This window comes from Mirounga angustirostris, unplaced genomic scaffold (genome assembly GCF_029215605.1).
Source record: "Mirounga angustirostris isolate CCGP_5_RB_7025 unplaced genomic scaffold, mMirAng1.0.hap1 SCAF_15, whole genome shotgun sequence".
Lineage (NCBI taxonomy): Eukaryota > Metazoa > Chordata > Mammalia > Carnivora > Phocidae > Mirounga > Mirounga angustirostris.
In genome coordinates this window covers 6735427-6750096 of record NW_026991723.1, presented here as the reverse complement: position 1 = coordinate 6750096, position 14670 = coordinate 6735427, and the positions used below count along the sequence as shown (strand labels likewise).

The 14670-nt window shown below is 44.1% G+C and overlaps 1 protein-coding gene and 1 pseudogene across 2 annotated transcripts in view; both read right to left on the bottom strand.

Annotated features, from left to right (window-relative positions):
• The window catches only part of SPATA6L (spermatogenesis associated 6 like), a 73950-nt gene extending 72440 nt beyond the window's left edge, over positions 1-1510 (bottom strand). For both annotated transcript variants that reach the window (XM_064579994.1, XM_064579996.1), the window contains exons 1-2: positions 1410-1510; positions 1179-1223 (exon numbers count right to left, since the gene is read on the bottom strand). In XM_064579994.1, the coding sequence (XP_064436064.1) occupies positions 1179-1217 (39 nt within the window). In that variant the 5' untranslated portion in view covers positions 1218-1223; positions 1410-1510. The remainder of the gene's footprint in view (positions 1-1178; positions 1224-1409) is intronic.
• A 9576-nt stretch (positions 1511-11086) lies between these two features.
• On the bottom strand, positions 11087-11525 carry LOC123849316 (small ribosomal subunit protein eS17-like; annotated as a pseudogene).
• Positions 11526-14670: the final 3145 nt, after the last annotated feature.

Sequence of the window (14670 nt, the reverse complement as noted above, 5' to 3'; positions counted from 1 at the left end):
TTGATGGAAGACTGCTTTATCACTCAGCTTCTCAAGAATTCCTTACCCCTACTGCAAAATTTTGAGGGTCGGCAGCACTCGATGTAGCACAATTTGATAGAGTCTAGTCCTATTTGCTCTCAGCGAAATGGGAGAAATCCAGGACATTTTTGTCTTTCAGAACTGCATGTATCATGAAACCACAGCACTTGTCACTGTATGGAGGCTCACCAGATTTTCCGTGGCCATAACTTACCGACAATGTGCTTGTAATCACGACCAGTAGAGAAGCCCCTATAGCTGGGAGGTAAAGCCGCATGACAGTCTGTCACGGACTATGGATGGAAGGATTGGAACACAGAAGCTGAATTCGGGGTAGTGACTGATCCCAAACAGGAACAATGAAGTCACTCTGCCACAGCACCTCACTTAGGCCGGATTCAGTGGATAATTATAAAACAGAAGTGTTGACTGATTGACCCCTTTTGGAATTAGCAAGCCAGAGCCATCTCTAGGGGAAATACTTAGAAAATATTCAATTAGGGGATGCCTGGGTGGTTCAGTCAGTTAAGTGCCTGCCTTTGGCTCAGGTCATGATCCCAGGGTCCTGGGATGGAGCCCCAGATGGGGCTCCTTGCTCAGTAGGGAGCCTGCTTCTCCCTTTGACGGCCGCTCCCCCTGCTTGTGCTTTCTCGCTCTCTCTGACAAATAAATAAAATCTTTAAAAAATACATATTCCATTGGTTCACAGAGGTGGCAAGTTATCAGGAAGTGATTGGGCTTTCTGAAATTGAATTCTTCCCTTGTTATTTAAAGGCGGGTTGTTTGTTTGTTTGTTTGCTTGTTTGTTTGTTTTGTTATTATTTCACAAATCTTTATCCTGGGGAAAGATAAGATAAAATTCTTCTTGGACTTAATGCAGGATTATTCTAAAATAACAGACAATTTTAGGATCAAGCTAACAAGTCCTTTAGGGGGCAAAAATGTTGAAAGAGGTTGGGCTGAATTAAAGGTTAAGAAATCAGGGAAGACCAATGTAGAGCTCTTAGGGACACAGGTACGATCTGCCCCAAAAGATAATGATGATGTGTGTGCGGTGAGGCGGGGAGGAGGTGGTGTAGGAGATGGCGACCATTTAGGAGCCCGGGGGAAAGAGTCTGATTTGGAGCGAGGAGTGGAGGTTCGCCGACTTCTCTTACCGCCCGGATCTGTAGTTCTACCACCACTTCCAGAGGCATCGTTCCCTGCGTGGGCGAAAGGACTGGAATGAAAAGATCCTTGTGTGCTGAGCCTTGGACCGATTTTTCCCGGCGTAGCTCACTCCCTGGGGCAGACGTTCCCAGCGGCTGCCCCTGCCCCCAGCCCCCTCGTCCCCCCACCCGTCCCCACCCCGGACTCAGCCCCGGTCCCCCCACCCGGACGGGTCTCACAGTGCGGGAGCTGGAGCCAAGGCTTCCAGAAGGCGGACGCGTGGCGTTGCCATGAACGCCCGAACGCGCCACCTTCCACCTGGGACGCGAGCGAGGCTCGGCGCACGCGCAGTGCCGAACGGGCTTCCCGGGCTGCGCGCGGGCCGCGCCAGGACCCGGTGCCGCGCTGGTGGCTGGGTCGCAGGAGGCTGGGGGAGCTCCTCTCTTTATGGCCCCCGTCACTGTGTTAAGATGTCTACAGGGTCCGTTCTGGAAGGGGAATATGATCATTAGCTCCGGTATCATTTAAGTGCTTCCCATGTTCAGTAGCTATGGGACCGCTGAGCCCTGGAATTTCTTTAACAATTCCGATTAATAGGGCGCCTGGGTGGCTCCGTTGGTTAAGCGACTGCCTTCGGCTCAGGTCATGATCCTGGAGTCCCGGGATCGAGTCCCGCATCGGGCTCCCTGCTCGGCGGGGAGTCTGCTTCTCCCTCTGACCCTCCCCTCCCTCATGTGCTCTCTCTCTCAAATAAATAAATAAAATCTTTAAAAAAAGGGGTGCCTGGGTGGCTCAGTTGGTTGAGCGACTGCCTTCGGCTCAGGTCATGATCCTGGAGTCCCCGGATCGAGTCCCGCATCGGGCTTCCTGCTCGGCGGGGAGTCTGCTTCTCCCTCTGACCCTCCCCTCCCTCATGTGCTCTCTCTCTCAAATAAATAAATAAAATCTTTAAAAAAAGGGGTGCCTGGGTGGCTCAGTTGGTTGAGCGACTGCCTTCGGCTCAGGTCATGATCCTGGAGTCCCCGGATCGAGTCCCGCATCGGGCTCCCTGCTCGGCGGGGAGTCTGCTTCTCCCCCTGACCCTCCTCCCTCTCATGCTCTCTCTCTCTCATTCTCTCTCTCAAATAAAATCTTAAAAAAGAAAGAAAGAAAGAAATCCCTAGACCGGAAATAACAGTCACTCTATTGCGAATACTCTGTATGTTCACATGTATGCACCCCCAAGCCCCAGGGGACATACGTCAATTGTTCTCAAAAGTTCCTACCCCATTCTAGAGGGGAGGGGGGTGGGAGGATGGGTTAGCCTGGTGGTGGGTATTGAGGAGGGCACGTTCTGCATGGAGCACTGGGTGTTGTGCACAAACAATGAATCATGGAACACTTCATCTAAAACTAATGTTGTAATGTATGGGGATTAACATAAGAATAAAAAAAATGGAAAAAAAAAAAGTTCCTACCCCAGGGCGCCTGGGTGGCTCAGTTGGTTGGGCGACTGCCTTCGGCTCAGGTCATGATCCTGGAGTCCCTGGATCGAGTCCCGCATCGGGCTCCCTGCTCAGCGGGGAGTCTGCTTCTCCCTCTGACCCTCCCCCCTCTCATGTGCTTGCTCTCTCTCATTCTCTCTCTCTCAAATAAATAAATAAAATCTTTAAAAAAAAAAAAATTCCAATTAATAGAGTAGCCTGTCCCTGAAAGTACTCTCCTGCTTGAGAAATGTTATGTCCTTGTGTTTGGTTTGGAAAACATGGCCCCCGTCAATAATAAGAAACCAGCCGTTTCAATCTCAGACTTATCCTTGTATTTCTATTTGGCAATGGAAATATTTGTCCGTTTCTCTTTTCTGACGTTTCATTAACCTAAGGCAAGCAGGGAATTACGTTATCCCCCAGTGGTTAATAGTTAACAGTGGTTGCCAAAGGCAGGGCCACACTAAAAACCATCGGAGGTGGCAGGCAGAGGAAAAGCTCTTAACCAGTAGGGGAAACTGCATTTTTGTCCATTCACTGTATTTGATAGACCAAAATGAAGGAAAGGAGGAGGGAGTGGCTGCTTCTAGCCCATCTGAAAAATCTGGGAGGGTCAATGCTGTCTCTGGAAAGAAATCTGAAATTGTGATGAGTCATTTATTACTAAACTATTGGAGGTTTCTGCATTTGCAGGAGTGCAAGTGCACAAACATGTCCTGAGACAAGAATTAGGCATTCACTTTGGTAATTGGAGTTCCTTTCCCTGGAATGGAAAAGCTCAGTATGATGAAGGAGGGTATATTATGTCCTCACACAATCCCTGTTGCTCTGTCTGTCTGCATACCAAGAGGCACATAGGTGTATGCTTGGCTCCCTCCCATATCCAGAGAACTGATTTGTTGGCTCACAACAGCTTGCTGGTACCCAGGCAAGTGCAGGGATTACGGGAACAGGACCGGTGTTGACCCTCACAGGTAAGTCACCAAAACCAATGCTAAATCATCAAGGAGTAACAGCTAAAACAGATGAATAAATGAGTGGACAGAGACATAATGAAAGGGAGGAACCAATCTTTATTGAGAAGCTGCAAAGTGCTAGACCCCTTGCATATGCTAATTCATCTCCACAATAACTCTTGGAGGAAGGTATCATCTCTATTTTACAGATGCAAGATCTGAGGCCAGACAGCCTTTTCCCCAAGGCCACACAGCTAAAGGGGAACAGGACCACACTTGAATCCAGGTGTGCCCTACCACCTCACAGCCCCTGCGGCATAGAAATCCTGTTGAATCATACAGACACACCGTCCCATCCTGTGCTCTTACTAGTCTTAACTGCACTCTCCTTGCTTGGCTCCTCAGGTTGGATACAAGCCCTTTTCTGGTTTCCCTTCAACTCTCTGGCTGTTCTTTGTCTCTGTTCATCCTCCTCTACCTGGCTATGCAATGTTTCTAGGTCCTTTACTTACTCTATGCCCTTTACCTATGGTGGCATACAAACATATGTACACAGATCTACATATTTCACCCAGGCCTTTCTTCGGCTCTCCCTGACAAGGAAGAATCTCCTGACTACAAATCCATGTGTCTCTTCTTTGTAGCAACTGCCACAATAGCATTTTCACACTTGTTCCTGTGATTGTTGATTATTTGTCTTCATAAACTGTTAGTTCTGCATGGCTAAGAGTTCATATTCTAAATACCTAGCATAGCAGATGCTCAATAAATATCTTTGAAGAGATGTTAAATACAGAGATGGTCAAGCCAGTCTGTAGGGTTCAACGTATGGGGGTTAGGGGGCTCCCTCATGTTGGAGGAGGTCATCAAGAAGACAATGACCACGGGTTGACCCACAAGGTGGACCAGGGCAATTGGAAGCTCCTCACCCCCCTCCACTGTCCTTGAGTGTACATTCTACCCACCATTTTCACAACAGGAGTCGTTTGAAGAACACAGGCCTTGAGACAGCAAAATGCTGTTGAGACCATCTGGATGGTATATGTGACTGAACCCAGTTAAGTCCTCCAAATAAACTTCTAGGTTTCTGGTGGGTGGGTGCAGAGCTCTAGTCATCTTGTGGCTGCCTAAGACAAGCCTCCTGTGTAATTTCCCTTGCTTATTAAAACTGTCACCTACTGGGGCACCTGGGTGGCTCAGTCGTTAAGCGTCTGCCTTCGGTTCAGGTCATGATCCCAGGGTCCTGGGATTGAGCCCCGTATCGGGCTCCCTGCTCGGTGGGAAGCCTGCCTCTCCCTCTCCCACTCCCCCTGCTTGGTGTTCCTGTTCTCGCTATCTCTCTGTCAAATAAACAAATAAAATCTTAAAAAAAAAAAAAACTTTCACCTACTAATCTTGAGTGGCCTGCCTCTTTCTTCAATCTCTCACTGTCCTCTAGATCTAGGAGCCAGTTTCAGATTTCACCCAGGGAAGCTCCTGAGTTTAGGAACCAACACCATTTCAGGGCAGACTAAACATGCACAATGAGAAAAGACCGGGTACAACTACTACTGCTAGTCTGCCCTGGAGGTATTAAATGAGTTGATGAGGAATATTTACGTTCTGTTAATTTCACTCACCATGGTCACTTGAGCTACCATGGAGATGTAAACGTTTCTGCATACACAGTGCCTCTGGCCCGTCTTGCAAAGTAGTGACTCATTGAGGCTGCCATCTTGGTGGCAGAAAACAAATCCCACTGACCAACTTCTATTCCCACAGCGTTTCTGCAGTGCAGGCTGGTCAGCGGTGATATCAGCCCTGCCGAAATGACACCTCGGCACTTCCTGCTCACATCCTAGCCACTGCCAAAAAAAAATGGCCCAATCCCACATGGGAATTTTCCAAAGAGTTAATTAGCAAAGAACAAAAGTGTAACAGTCAGATAATTACAGTTGCAAATTTTCCATTGAACCAAAAACATGAATGATAAGACACGAAATTGTAAACATTCCTCAAATAATGTAGAAAGGAGTGCTCATATGAAGAAGGAAACTATTTAAAAAGAGAGAAAGGGGGCACCTGGGTGGCTCAGTTGGTTAAGCAACTGCCTTCAGCTCAGGTCATGATCCTGGAGTCCCGGGATCGAGTCCCACATCGGGCTCCCTGCTCAGCGGGGGGTCTGCTGCTCCCTCTGACCCTCCTCCCTCTCATGTGCTCTCTGTCTCTCATTATCTCTCTCGCAAATAAATAAAATCTTAAAAAAAAAAAAGTAGTAAGTCAAGGGGCGCCTGGGTGGCTCAGTTGGTTAAGCGACTGCCTTCGGCTCAGGTCATGATCCTGGAGTCCCGGGATCGAGTCCCACATCGGGCTCCAGGCTCAGCAGGGAGTCTGCTTCTCCCTCTGATCCTCGCCCCCTCTCAGGCTCTCTCTCTCTCAAATAAATAAAATCTTTAAAATAAAAAATAAAAAAATAAAAATAAAAAGAGAGAAGGCTCTAATGGATAAAAACAAGACAAATTTATCATTTATTATTTTTCGTTTTGTGGGTCAGAAATCCAACACAGATCTCGCTGGGCTAAAAGCAAAGCTAGAAGCAGGGCTGCATTCCTTGCCTTGTTCCTTTCTTTGTTTTTCCAACTTCTAGGGGTCACCTGCATTCCTTGGCTCCTAGCTCCCTTCCTCCAACTTCAAAGCCAGCAAATTTGAGCCAAGTCCTTATCACACTGCCATGTCTTTGGTTCTCTCTTTAGGGATCTTTGTGATTACAACTGGCCCATCCAGATAACCCAGGATCATTTCCCTATCTTAAGGTCAGCTGATTAGCAACTTTAATTCCATCTATAATGTCAATTCCTCTTTGCCACAGAAGATAACATATTCAAAGGTTCCAGGAATTAGGACATGGATAGCTTTGGGGGCTCTTATTCTGCCTACCACATGTAAACCTCTCTAGAGAGCAACTTGTTAATGTCTATCAAAATTTTTCATTTGACTCAGCAGTTCCACTGCTAGGAATGGGTGTGTATGAATATACTTTCACACATACACAAAAATACATGCTGCAGCATTATTTGTAGTTAAAAAAGATACTGGGGCAGGGGGGTGTGGGTGCCTGGGTGGTATAGTGGGTAAAGTGACCACCTCTTGGTTTCAGCTCAGGTCGTGATCTCAGGGTCCTGAGATTGAGCCCCGCATCGGGCTCCCTGCTTAGCATGGAGTCTGCTTCAGACGGTCTCTCCTTTTCCCTCTGTCCCTCCCCCCCCAAAATTAATAAATAAGTCTAAAAAAAAAAAAAAAGATACTGGGGACACCTGGCTGGCCCAGTCACTGGAACATGCAACTCTTGTTCTCGGGGTTGTAAGTTCAAGCCCCACACTGGGTGTAGAGTTTACTTTAAAAAATAAATAAATAATATTTTTTAAAAAATTAAAAAAGATACTGGAAACCACCTAAATGTTCATTAAGTAGGGGCAGATTCAATCAATTATGCTTAAGCCTTAAGATGGAACACTATGCGGGGCGTCTGGGTGGCTCAGTCGTTAAGCGTCTGCCTTCGGCTCAGGTCATGATTCCAGGTCCTGGGATCGAGTCCCGCATCGGGCTCCCTGCTCAGCAGGAAGCCTGCTTCTCCCTCTCCCACTCCCCCTGCTTGTGTCCCCTCTCTTGCTGTCTCTCTCTGTCAAATAAATAAATCTTAAAAAAAAAAAAAAAGATGGAACACTAGGCAGCATGGAAAATGAATAAAGCAGAGCTGTACATCATAGCAACAAACACTCTCTAAAATATAGGACTAATGGGGGCAAAAAGCCTGGAACAAAGAAATGTGTGAAGTATGCTGCCGTTTGGAAGAGACAGGGGATACGATATGGGCATACATGCTTAGAATATTCCTGAGAGGATACACTAGAAACTGCTAATAGTGGATTCTTCGGAGGAGGGGCCCTAGAGTAGAGAGAGAGAAGAAACTTCCTTTTCACTGAATATCCTTAGGTACTTTTCGAATATTTTTGCCAAATATTTGCATTATCGAGTCCAAATAGGAAAACAAATCAAAACAAGTAGAAAACGTAAAACAATAAAAAGGCTAAATCTGGGTAACTAGGGATTCTTGAGCTTTTGGGGTCAGCATCCTATATACTGCACGCCTTGAAAATACCCTTGCAAGTGTGGTTGCTCTTCTGCTCCCAGTGCAGTGTGTCTTATCCCATGACCCCTGGCCATCTCAGGGGTTCTAAAGCCCCTGAAATAATAGGCAACGTTTTCTGCATGTGTATATGGGCATTTTTCTGGGAAGAGAGGCTGTCGTTTTCACCAGAGTCTGGAAGAGATAGAGTTAGTCTAACCAAGTTTTAGAACCACTGTCCTGCCCTCTATCCTGACATCAGTTCCTTTCTACAGTACAAAGAAGGGCTTCCTGGGTGATCTGACAAAGCAGAAGGTAAGGAAAGAGGAGCTATTCTCTGCAGCACTTTCATGCCCACTTACTAGAGCAAATTGTCTCTCCAAGGGAAGCTGTATTCAATAGTAAGTGAAAAAGACCTCAAGGTCCTGTTCTGGGCCATGAGTTTATGTCTGGACTCAGACTCATTTTTAGGCCTACAATCTTTTGAGACAGTGAATTATTCATTAGCAAATGTGAACAACACCAGCAGATTGAGTTTCCGAAGTGAGCTGTTCATTAGCATTTGTGAGATGCCTGAAAAGAAAAAAAAAAAAAGATCCAAGTACAGGAAACAATCTGGATTATTCCAGCAATGATGCATTTTCAGATCACTGATTTTTCTTAAAGATTTTTATTTATTTATTTGAGAAAGAGAGCGAATGAGCAGGAGCAAGGGGAGGCGCGGAGGGCGAAGCAGACTACCCACTGAGGAGGAGCCCAAAGTGGGGCTCCATCCCAGGACCCTGGGATCATGACCTGAGCTGAAGGCAGATACCCAACTGACTGAGCCACCCAGGCGCCCTGATTTTTTTTTTTTTTTTTTAAAGCACAGACCCAGAGGCGCCTGGGTGAGTTGCCCAACTCAGTTTCAGCTCAGATTGTGATCTGGGGGTCATGGGATCAAGCCCCACATGGAGGCCTCTGTTGGGCTCCACGCTGGGCATGCAGTCTGCTTGTCCCTTTTCCTCTACTCTGCCCTTCAATCACTCTCTCTCTCAAATAATTTTTTTTTTAAAAAGCACAGGTCTAGCCTTGAGACCCAAGAAATAATTGTTTTATATCTGCCTTCTCCAAAATCTTTCTCTGAAATGTTAACAGTTTAGTTTTCCCACAGTTTGATATCCAGAAAAGTTTGCCTTTCTAACTTTTACTATGAAGGTATAAAAAAGCTCAATGAACAATGCTGGACTCTTTCCTTGATTCTCATAAACTGCATAAAGATGAAGTTTATATTTTTTAAAAAGTTAATGAACCCACTGATTAATCTTAACATCACTAAAGGTGGCATCCTCTCTCCCTATGTGATTCACAAAAAGGACCTAAGAAACACTTATGCCAAAAAGGTAAGGTTGAATCTAATCAAGCTGCTTGAGCTGCACTGTCTAATAAGATAGCTGCATATAGCTACTTAAATTTAAATTAACTAAAAGTAAATAAAATAAAAAATTCAGTTCCTCATTCACACCAGTCACATTTAAAGTGTTGAATACCCACATGCGGCTAGTGGCTACAGTAATGGGTAGGGCAAGTAGAATATTTCCATCGTCATAGAAACTTCTATCGAACAGTGTTGCTCTAGAGCTAACTTCACTTAAAGGAAATATGGAGGATGGAGAAACATGTCGGTGAGACCACAAGGAAGCGAACAGATGTACTGGAATGTGCGACATTCTGTAGAACAACTGACCGCTTAGTCTGCAACAAGTCAATGACGTTAAGGGGGAAAAAAAAAAGGGAAAGGGTCAGGGAAAATGCTCTATATTAAACAATACTTCAGAAATCTAACAATGAAATGTAATATGTAATATGTAGCCATCATTGGGACAGGACCTTGATTCAAACAAACAGGACCTTGATTCAAACAAACCAACTTAAAGAGAATATTTGAGAGTATTGGGGAAATTTGATTGTGATATGGGCATTAGATAATACCAAGCAATTAATTTTGATAGGTATGATAATGTTGATAATGTCCTTGTGTTTATGTAAGGCAAATATCAACAGTGTTTAGATATATGTATACATATTAAAATATGTAGTAGTAAAATGATCTGATGTCTAAGATTTTGTTTTCAAATGCTACAACAAATGAATAAAAAGAATGGATAAGGCAAATGCAGCAAAATCTTCATAACTTGATCTGGGTGATGGATATATGGTGTTTATTATAATTCTATACTTTCATGTATAAACATATTCATAATAACAACTTAAAAATATTTAACATATACTTAAATAAGAAAAACAATCATGGCCTTATGTGAACCTCCTTCTGTCCTAAAATAGCCCATCAAGAGGACTCTTAGTGGTATCACTATGAAATGCCCTTCAGTAGAATTCTTATAGACACTTAAAGAGAAAACATGGTGGATTTATTTACCTCAAATGCAGATTAAGAAAATTATTGAGATACATAATACTTTCCAAGTGATTCAGAGGGAAACCAACTTAAGGAAAAAAGAAGCACTGTATTATAAGAATAGTGGCCTCTGGGCGCCTGGGTGGCTCAGTTGGCTGGGCGACTGCCTTCGGCTCAGGTCGTGATCCTGGAGTCCCTGGATCGAGTCCCATATCAGGCTCCCTGCTCGGCAGGGAGTCTGCTTCTCCCTCTGACCCTCCCCCCTCTCATGTGCTCTTTCTCATTCTCTCTCTCTCAAATAAATAAATAAAATCTTAAAAAAAAAAAAGAATAGTGGCCTCTGCATGAATATCCAAAACAGGAGCTGTCAATCTGAGTATTTCTTTAAGTGCACATACTTCTTCAGAATTTTCCCCAAGTATCAGGAAAGCATCCAAGGAAGGAATTAAATTGCAGTTGAACAGCTTTTAACAATCTTGAAGTCATTTGGGATCTGGACTCACACATGGGATCTATTTCACAAACTTTATTAGAGCTTATGAGTCAGACTCATATGTTACTCTTTGGCTTCTACTTTGATTCACTGGCTTTTGGAGGCTCAATCTTACTTAATACCACACAAACCCTTCCATAAGGACTGCCCTTGGGTGTTCTGGACTACATAGTCCATATCCTTTCATTTTAAAGTAATTTCTGCTCAGGAAAACTAATTTGCTCCTTTGAGTGTCAGCTGACTAATTCTATGTCCATGGGAGCAGTAGGCTAATTATGACCCAAAGCAGTTTCCTAGGAATTATATTTATGATCCAATGTAAGAAAATAGAAAAGAGTCTGATTTAGTTCCAAGACTTGTAAAAAGTATCCACTGAACTCAAGTGAAGGATTTAGGCCCCAAAGTCAGCAATGGCTAAGATGATGTCATTATATCCACCCTTTATTCTCCTACAAAAATATATCTCTTTGCATTCCTTTTTCACCCTTTTTTTTTAAGGTTGTTGTCCAAGGTTTATTGAAGATATTACAGCACAGCAGAAATATTCAAACGGCTCCACGTGGTGTTTTGAAATTCATCCCAAGTGCAGGCTGAGTGACCTACAGTTTGGACAGACTGCCAAAGTCCAAGAGTTTCAACATTTCCTTAGTGTCAGGATCTCCTGATCCAGGGCTGAGATCTCGGGCATAAAATTATCCCTCCTTTCTCTCTCCTCCGGCAGCTTGGTGGAGATTACTCTCCCTGGGCCCCTCTGAATCTGCTTCATCAAGTGTATGACAGAGCCTGTGATCTTGCTTCGGAGCTTTTTGCTGGGGATGATGGCAATCTCTTCACACACATGCTTGTTGGTATGGAAGTCATTGCCCAGGTGTGTGTAGTACTTCTCAATGATGACTCAGGCCACCTTCTTCACGGTTTTGGTGAGAATACGACCCATGTTGGGGGGGAGAGTCCATCTCTTCTGTCTTTATTTAATCCCACACCTTTCCTTTTATCCTTGTTTCCATTCATTCATTCATTCTTTATTCATCCATTCAACACATATTTATTGAATACCTACCGTGTGCTAGGTACTATTCTAGACAATGGAGGTACAATGGTGAACAAGAAACAGTCTATGCCTTTGTGGGCTTTACATCCTGGGTGGGGGGAAGATGATAAGTGAACATGAGATAATAACCGTATGACAAATACTAGGAAGGAATCTGGGTGTTGGGGGTGAGAGAGAAGTTTATAGGTTGGAGAGGGCATAAGAACCTAATTTAGACCCAGTGGACAGATAAGCTTCTCTAAGAGGATGACATTTGATCTAAGATCTAAAAAGAAAAGCATGACCGATAGCAGGACTTTTAAAGTACTAGAGAAAAGATATCCGGTGAAGGGAGCAACAAAATGTGAAGAGTCAGGGAGGGAACTGATATGTTTGAGAAACGGAAGGAGGCCAGTGAGCATACTAAGAGAGACCTGGGCAGGGGACAGAGGAGGTTAAGAGATGACACTGAAGAGTTGGCTGGCATTAGATAGCATAGGAACTCAAAGTTAGAGCAGACAATGTGATTGCTTACCTAATAGCCATAAGCTCTTCTTCCTTGCTAATGGAGCTCCAGTTTTGCTTGGGTGGCAATGCGTCTCACTTTAGGGAGTGAATCATAATTTATTTAAGCCAATTCTGAACAATGAGATATAAGGGGAAGTCACTGGAAGCTTCTGAGAAACATTTTTATTTCTGATAGTAGAGCCACAAGTAAATAAAGCTTTTTGCCTCTTCTCTTCCTGTTTGGCTGTTGTCCTGTTTTGATGCAATGTCCAGAGCTATGGCGGCCATCCTGCAACCATGACAAGCCTGAAGATGAAAGTCAACAGACTTAGGAGGGTGGAAAGGATAGAAAGAACTTGAGTCCTTGATCAACAAACTGCTAAACCAATCCTGAGAACACTGATCTTCACCCTTTTTACTAAATAGAAAATAATTTTCCTTATGGTTTAAGTTTCTATTAGCTGGGGTTTCTGTTATTTGTGCTGGAAGCACTTAATGGATACAGCAGGGGTGTGTGGCATGATCTGATTTATATACATATATTTTTAAGTCTCTTTGGTAACTGTGAAGAGATTTGTAATGAGCAAAAATGGAACAGAGACATTGAAGACTACTGCAGTAGGCCCGAGAAGGATCATGGTATCCTGGGCTAGGGAGGAAGCATTACAACTGGAGAGAAGTAGACAGATTCAAGATGTATTTGAGAGTAAAAATAACAAAATTTGCGGGTGCCTGGGTGGCTCAAATGGTTGAGCGTCTGCCTTTGGCTCAGGTCATGATTCCAGCGTCCTGGGATGGAGCCCCGCATCGGGCTTCCTGCTTGGTGGGGAGCCTGCTTCTCCCTCTCCCTCTGCCTGCCACTCCCCTACTTGTGCTCTCTTGTTCTGTCAGATGAATAAATAAAATCTTTAAAACAACAATAACAAAATTTACTTTGGTTCAGACATGGGAGAGGAAGGAGGGGGATAAATTAAGGCTGGCCTCTTTTGGGATTGGCGGTGGTGCCATTTATTGATATGGAGAAAATAGGAAGAAGTTTAGGGAAGGAGTGGGATCAAGAGGGTTTTTTGGTAAATGTTAAATTTAAAATATGCATTCAAAGAGAGATGTCGGGGGTGCAGCACATTGGGCTCCACATTGGGTGTAGAGCCTACTTTAAAAAAGAGAGAGATGTCAAGTCAGCAGGTAGACAAATGAGTCTGAAGTACTTTAGGTCAGGGCTTGGATTTCAATTAGGAAGCTGTCAATACACAGATGTTATTTAAAGCCACAAGAACAGATAAGGTCCTCCCCACTGGCCAAAATTTGAGGAATTTCAAAATTAGAGGTCGGTTAGAAGGGGAGGAGCCTGCCAAAGAGCCTGAGGGGAAGTAGTGAGACAGGTAGGAGGAAAACCAATAAAACAATACTTAACATTCATATAGAGCTTACTTCAAGCCAGGCACGGCTCAAAGCACTTTGTGCCTTCATGGAAACAAAGAGAAAAAAGTGTTTTACTTTTCTTCCTCCCTTTCTGTTTTAACCCCTGTAGCTTTCCCTAACCCCACAGTGCTTCTCAACTGTAATTTGTAATTAAGTATTAAGGGATAACATATTCATTGAAAAACATTCAAACCGTATAGTACAGGAAAACTAAAAACGGAAAGCAAAGAAACTCAGAAACTTTCCTCCCAGCCTGACCCACCATCATTAAGAATTCTTGCTCTCTCTCCAGGAATTTTCTATACACACGCACGTATTTTTACACAGATTGGATCATTCGCTCTTGATAGCTAGATAGCTATAGATATGTAAACACCAAATATATCTAATTCTGCAAATTTTTTTTAAAACTCAACACATTCTGGAGATTTTTCTGTATCAGCACATACATATCTATTCTTCTTTTTAAAGACTGATATCGTATTGTATTAATATACCATAATTTATTTAAGTTCCTCTACTAATGGGCAATTAGTTTCCTGGTTTTTCCTGCAAACTGCTGCAATAAACATCTTTGTAGATAAATCACTGGACATTGGTACAAAAATAACCGTTGGATAACTTCCTGGTAGTGAAATTGCTGAATCAAAGCCCTTAAGCCACCGGTATTGTCAAATCACCCCTCCAGAAAGGTTACACAAAGCACAATCTCTTTAAGAGCATTTCGTCACATCTTGTCAACCCTCGGTATTGACAAACCGCAAAGTTGGTCAGGCTGTGAGACCGAAAAAATGGCGTCTCGTTTGTTTTTGTTTTTTTTTTAAGATTTTATTTATTTATTTGAGACAGAGAATGAGATAGAGCGAGCATGAGAGGGGGGAGGGTCAGAGGGAGAAGCAGACTCCCCGCCGAGCAGGGAGCCCGATGCGGGACTCGATCCCGGGACTCCAGGATCATGACCTGAGCCGAAGGCAGTCGCCTAACCGACTGAGCCACCCAGGCGCCCCTGGCGTCTCGTTTTTATTCGGTCTCTAATTATGAGCAGGGCAGCAGCGTGCTACTGTCGAAGTTAGACCCCCGGGCTGATCACACGTGTTCTCCCTACACGTGTGCCCTCGGGCAC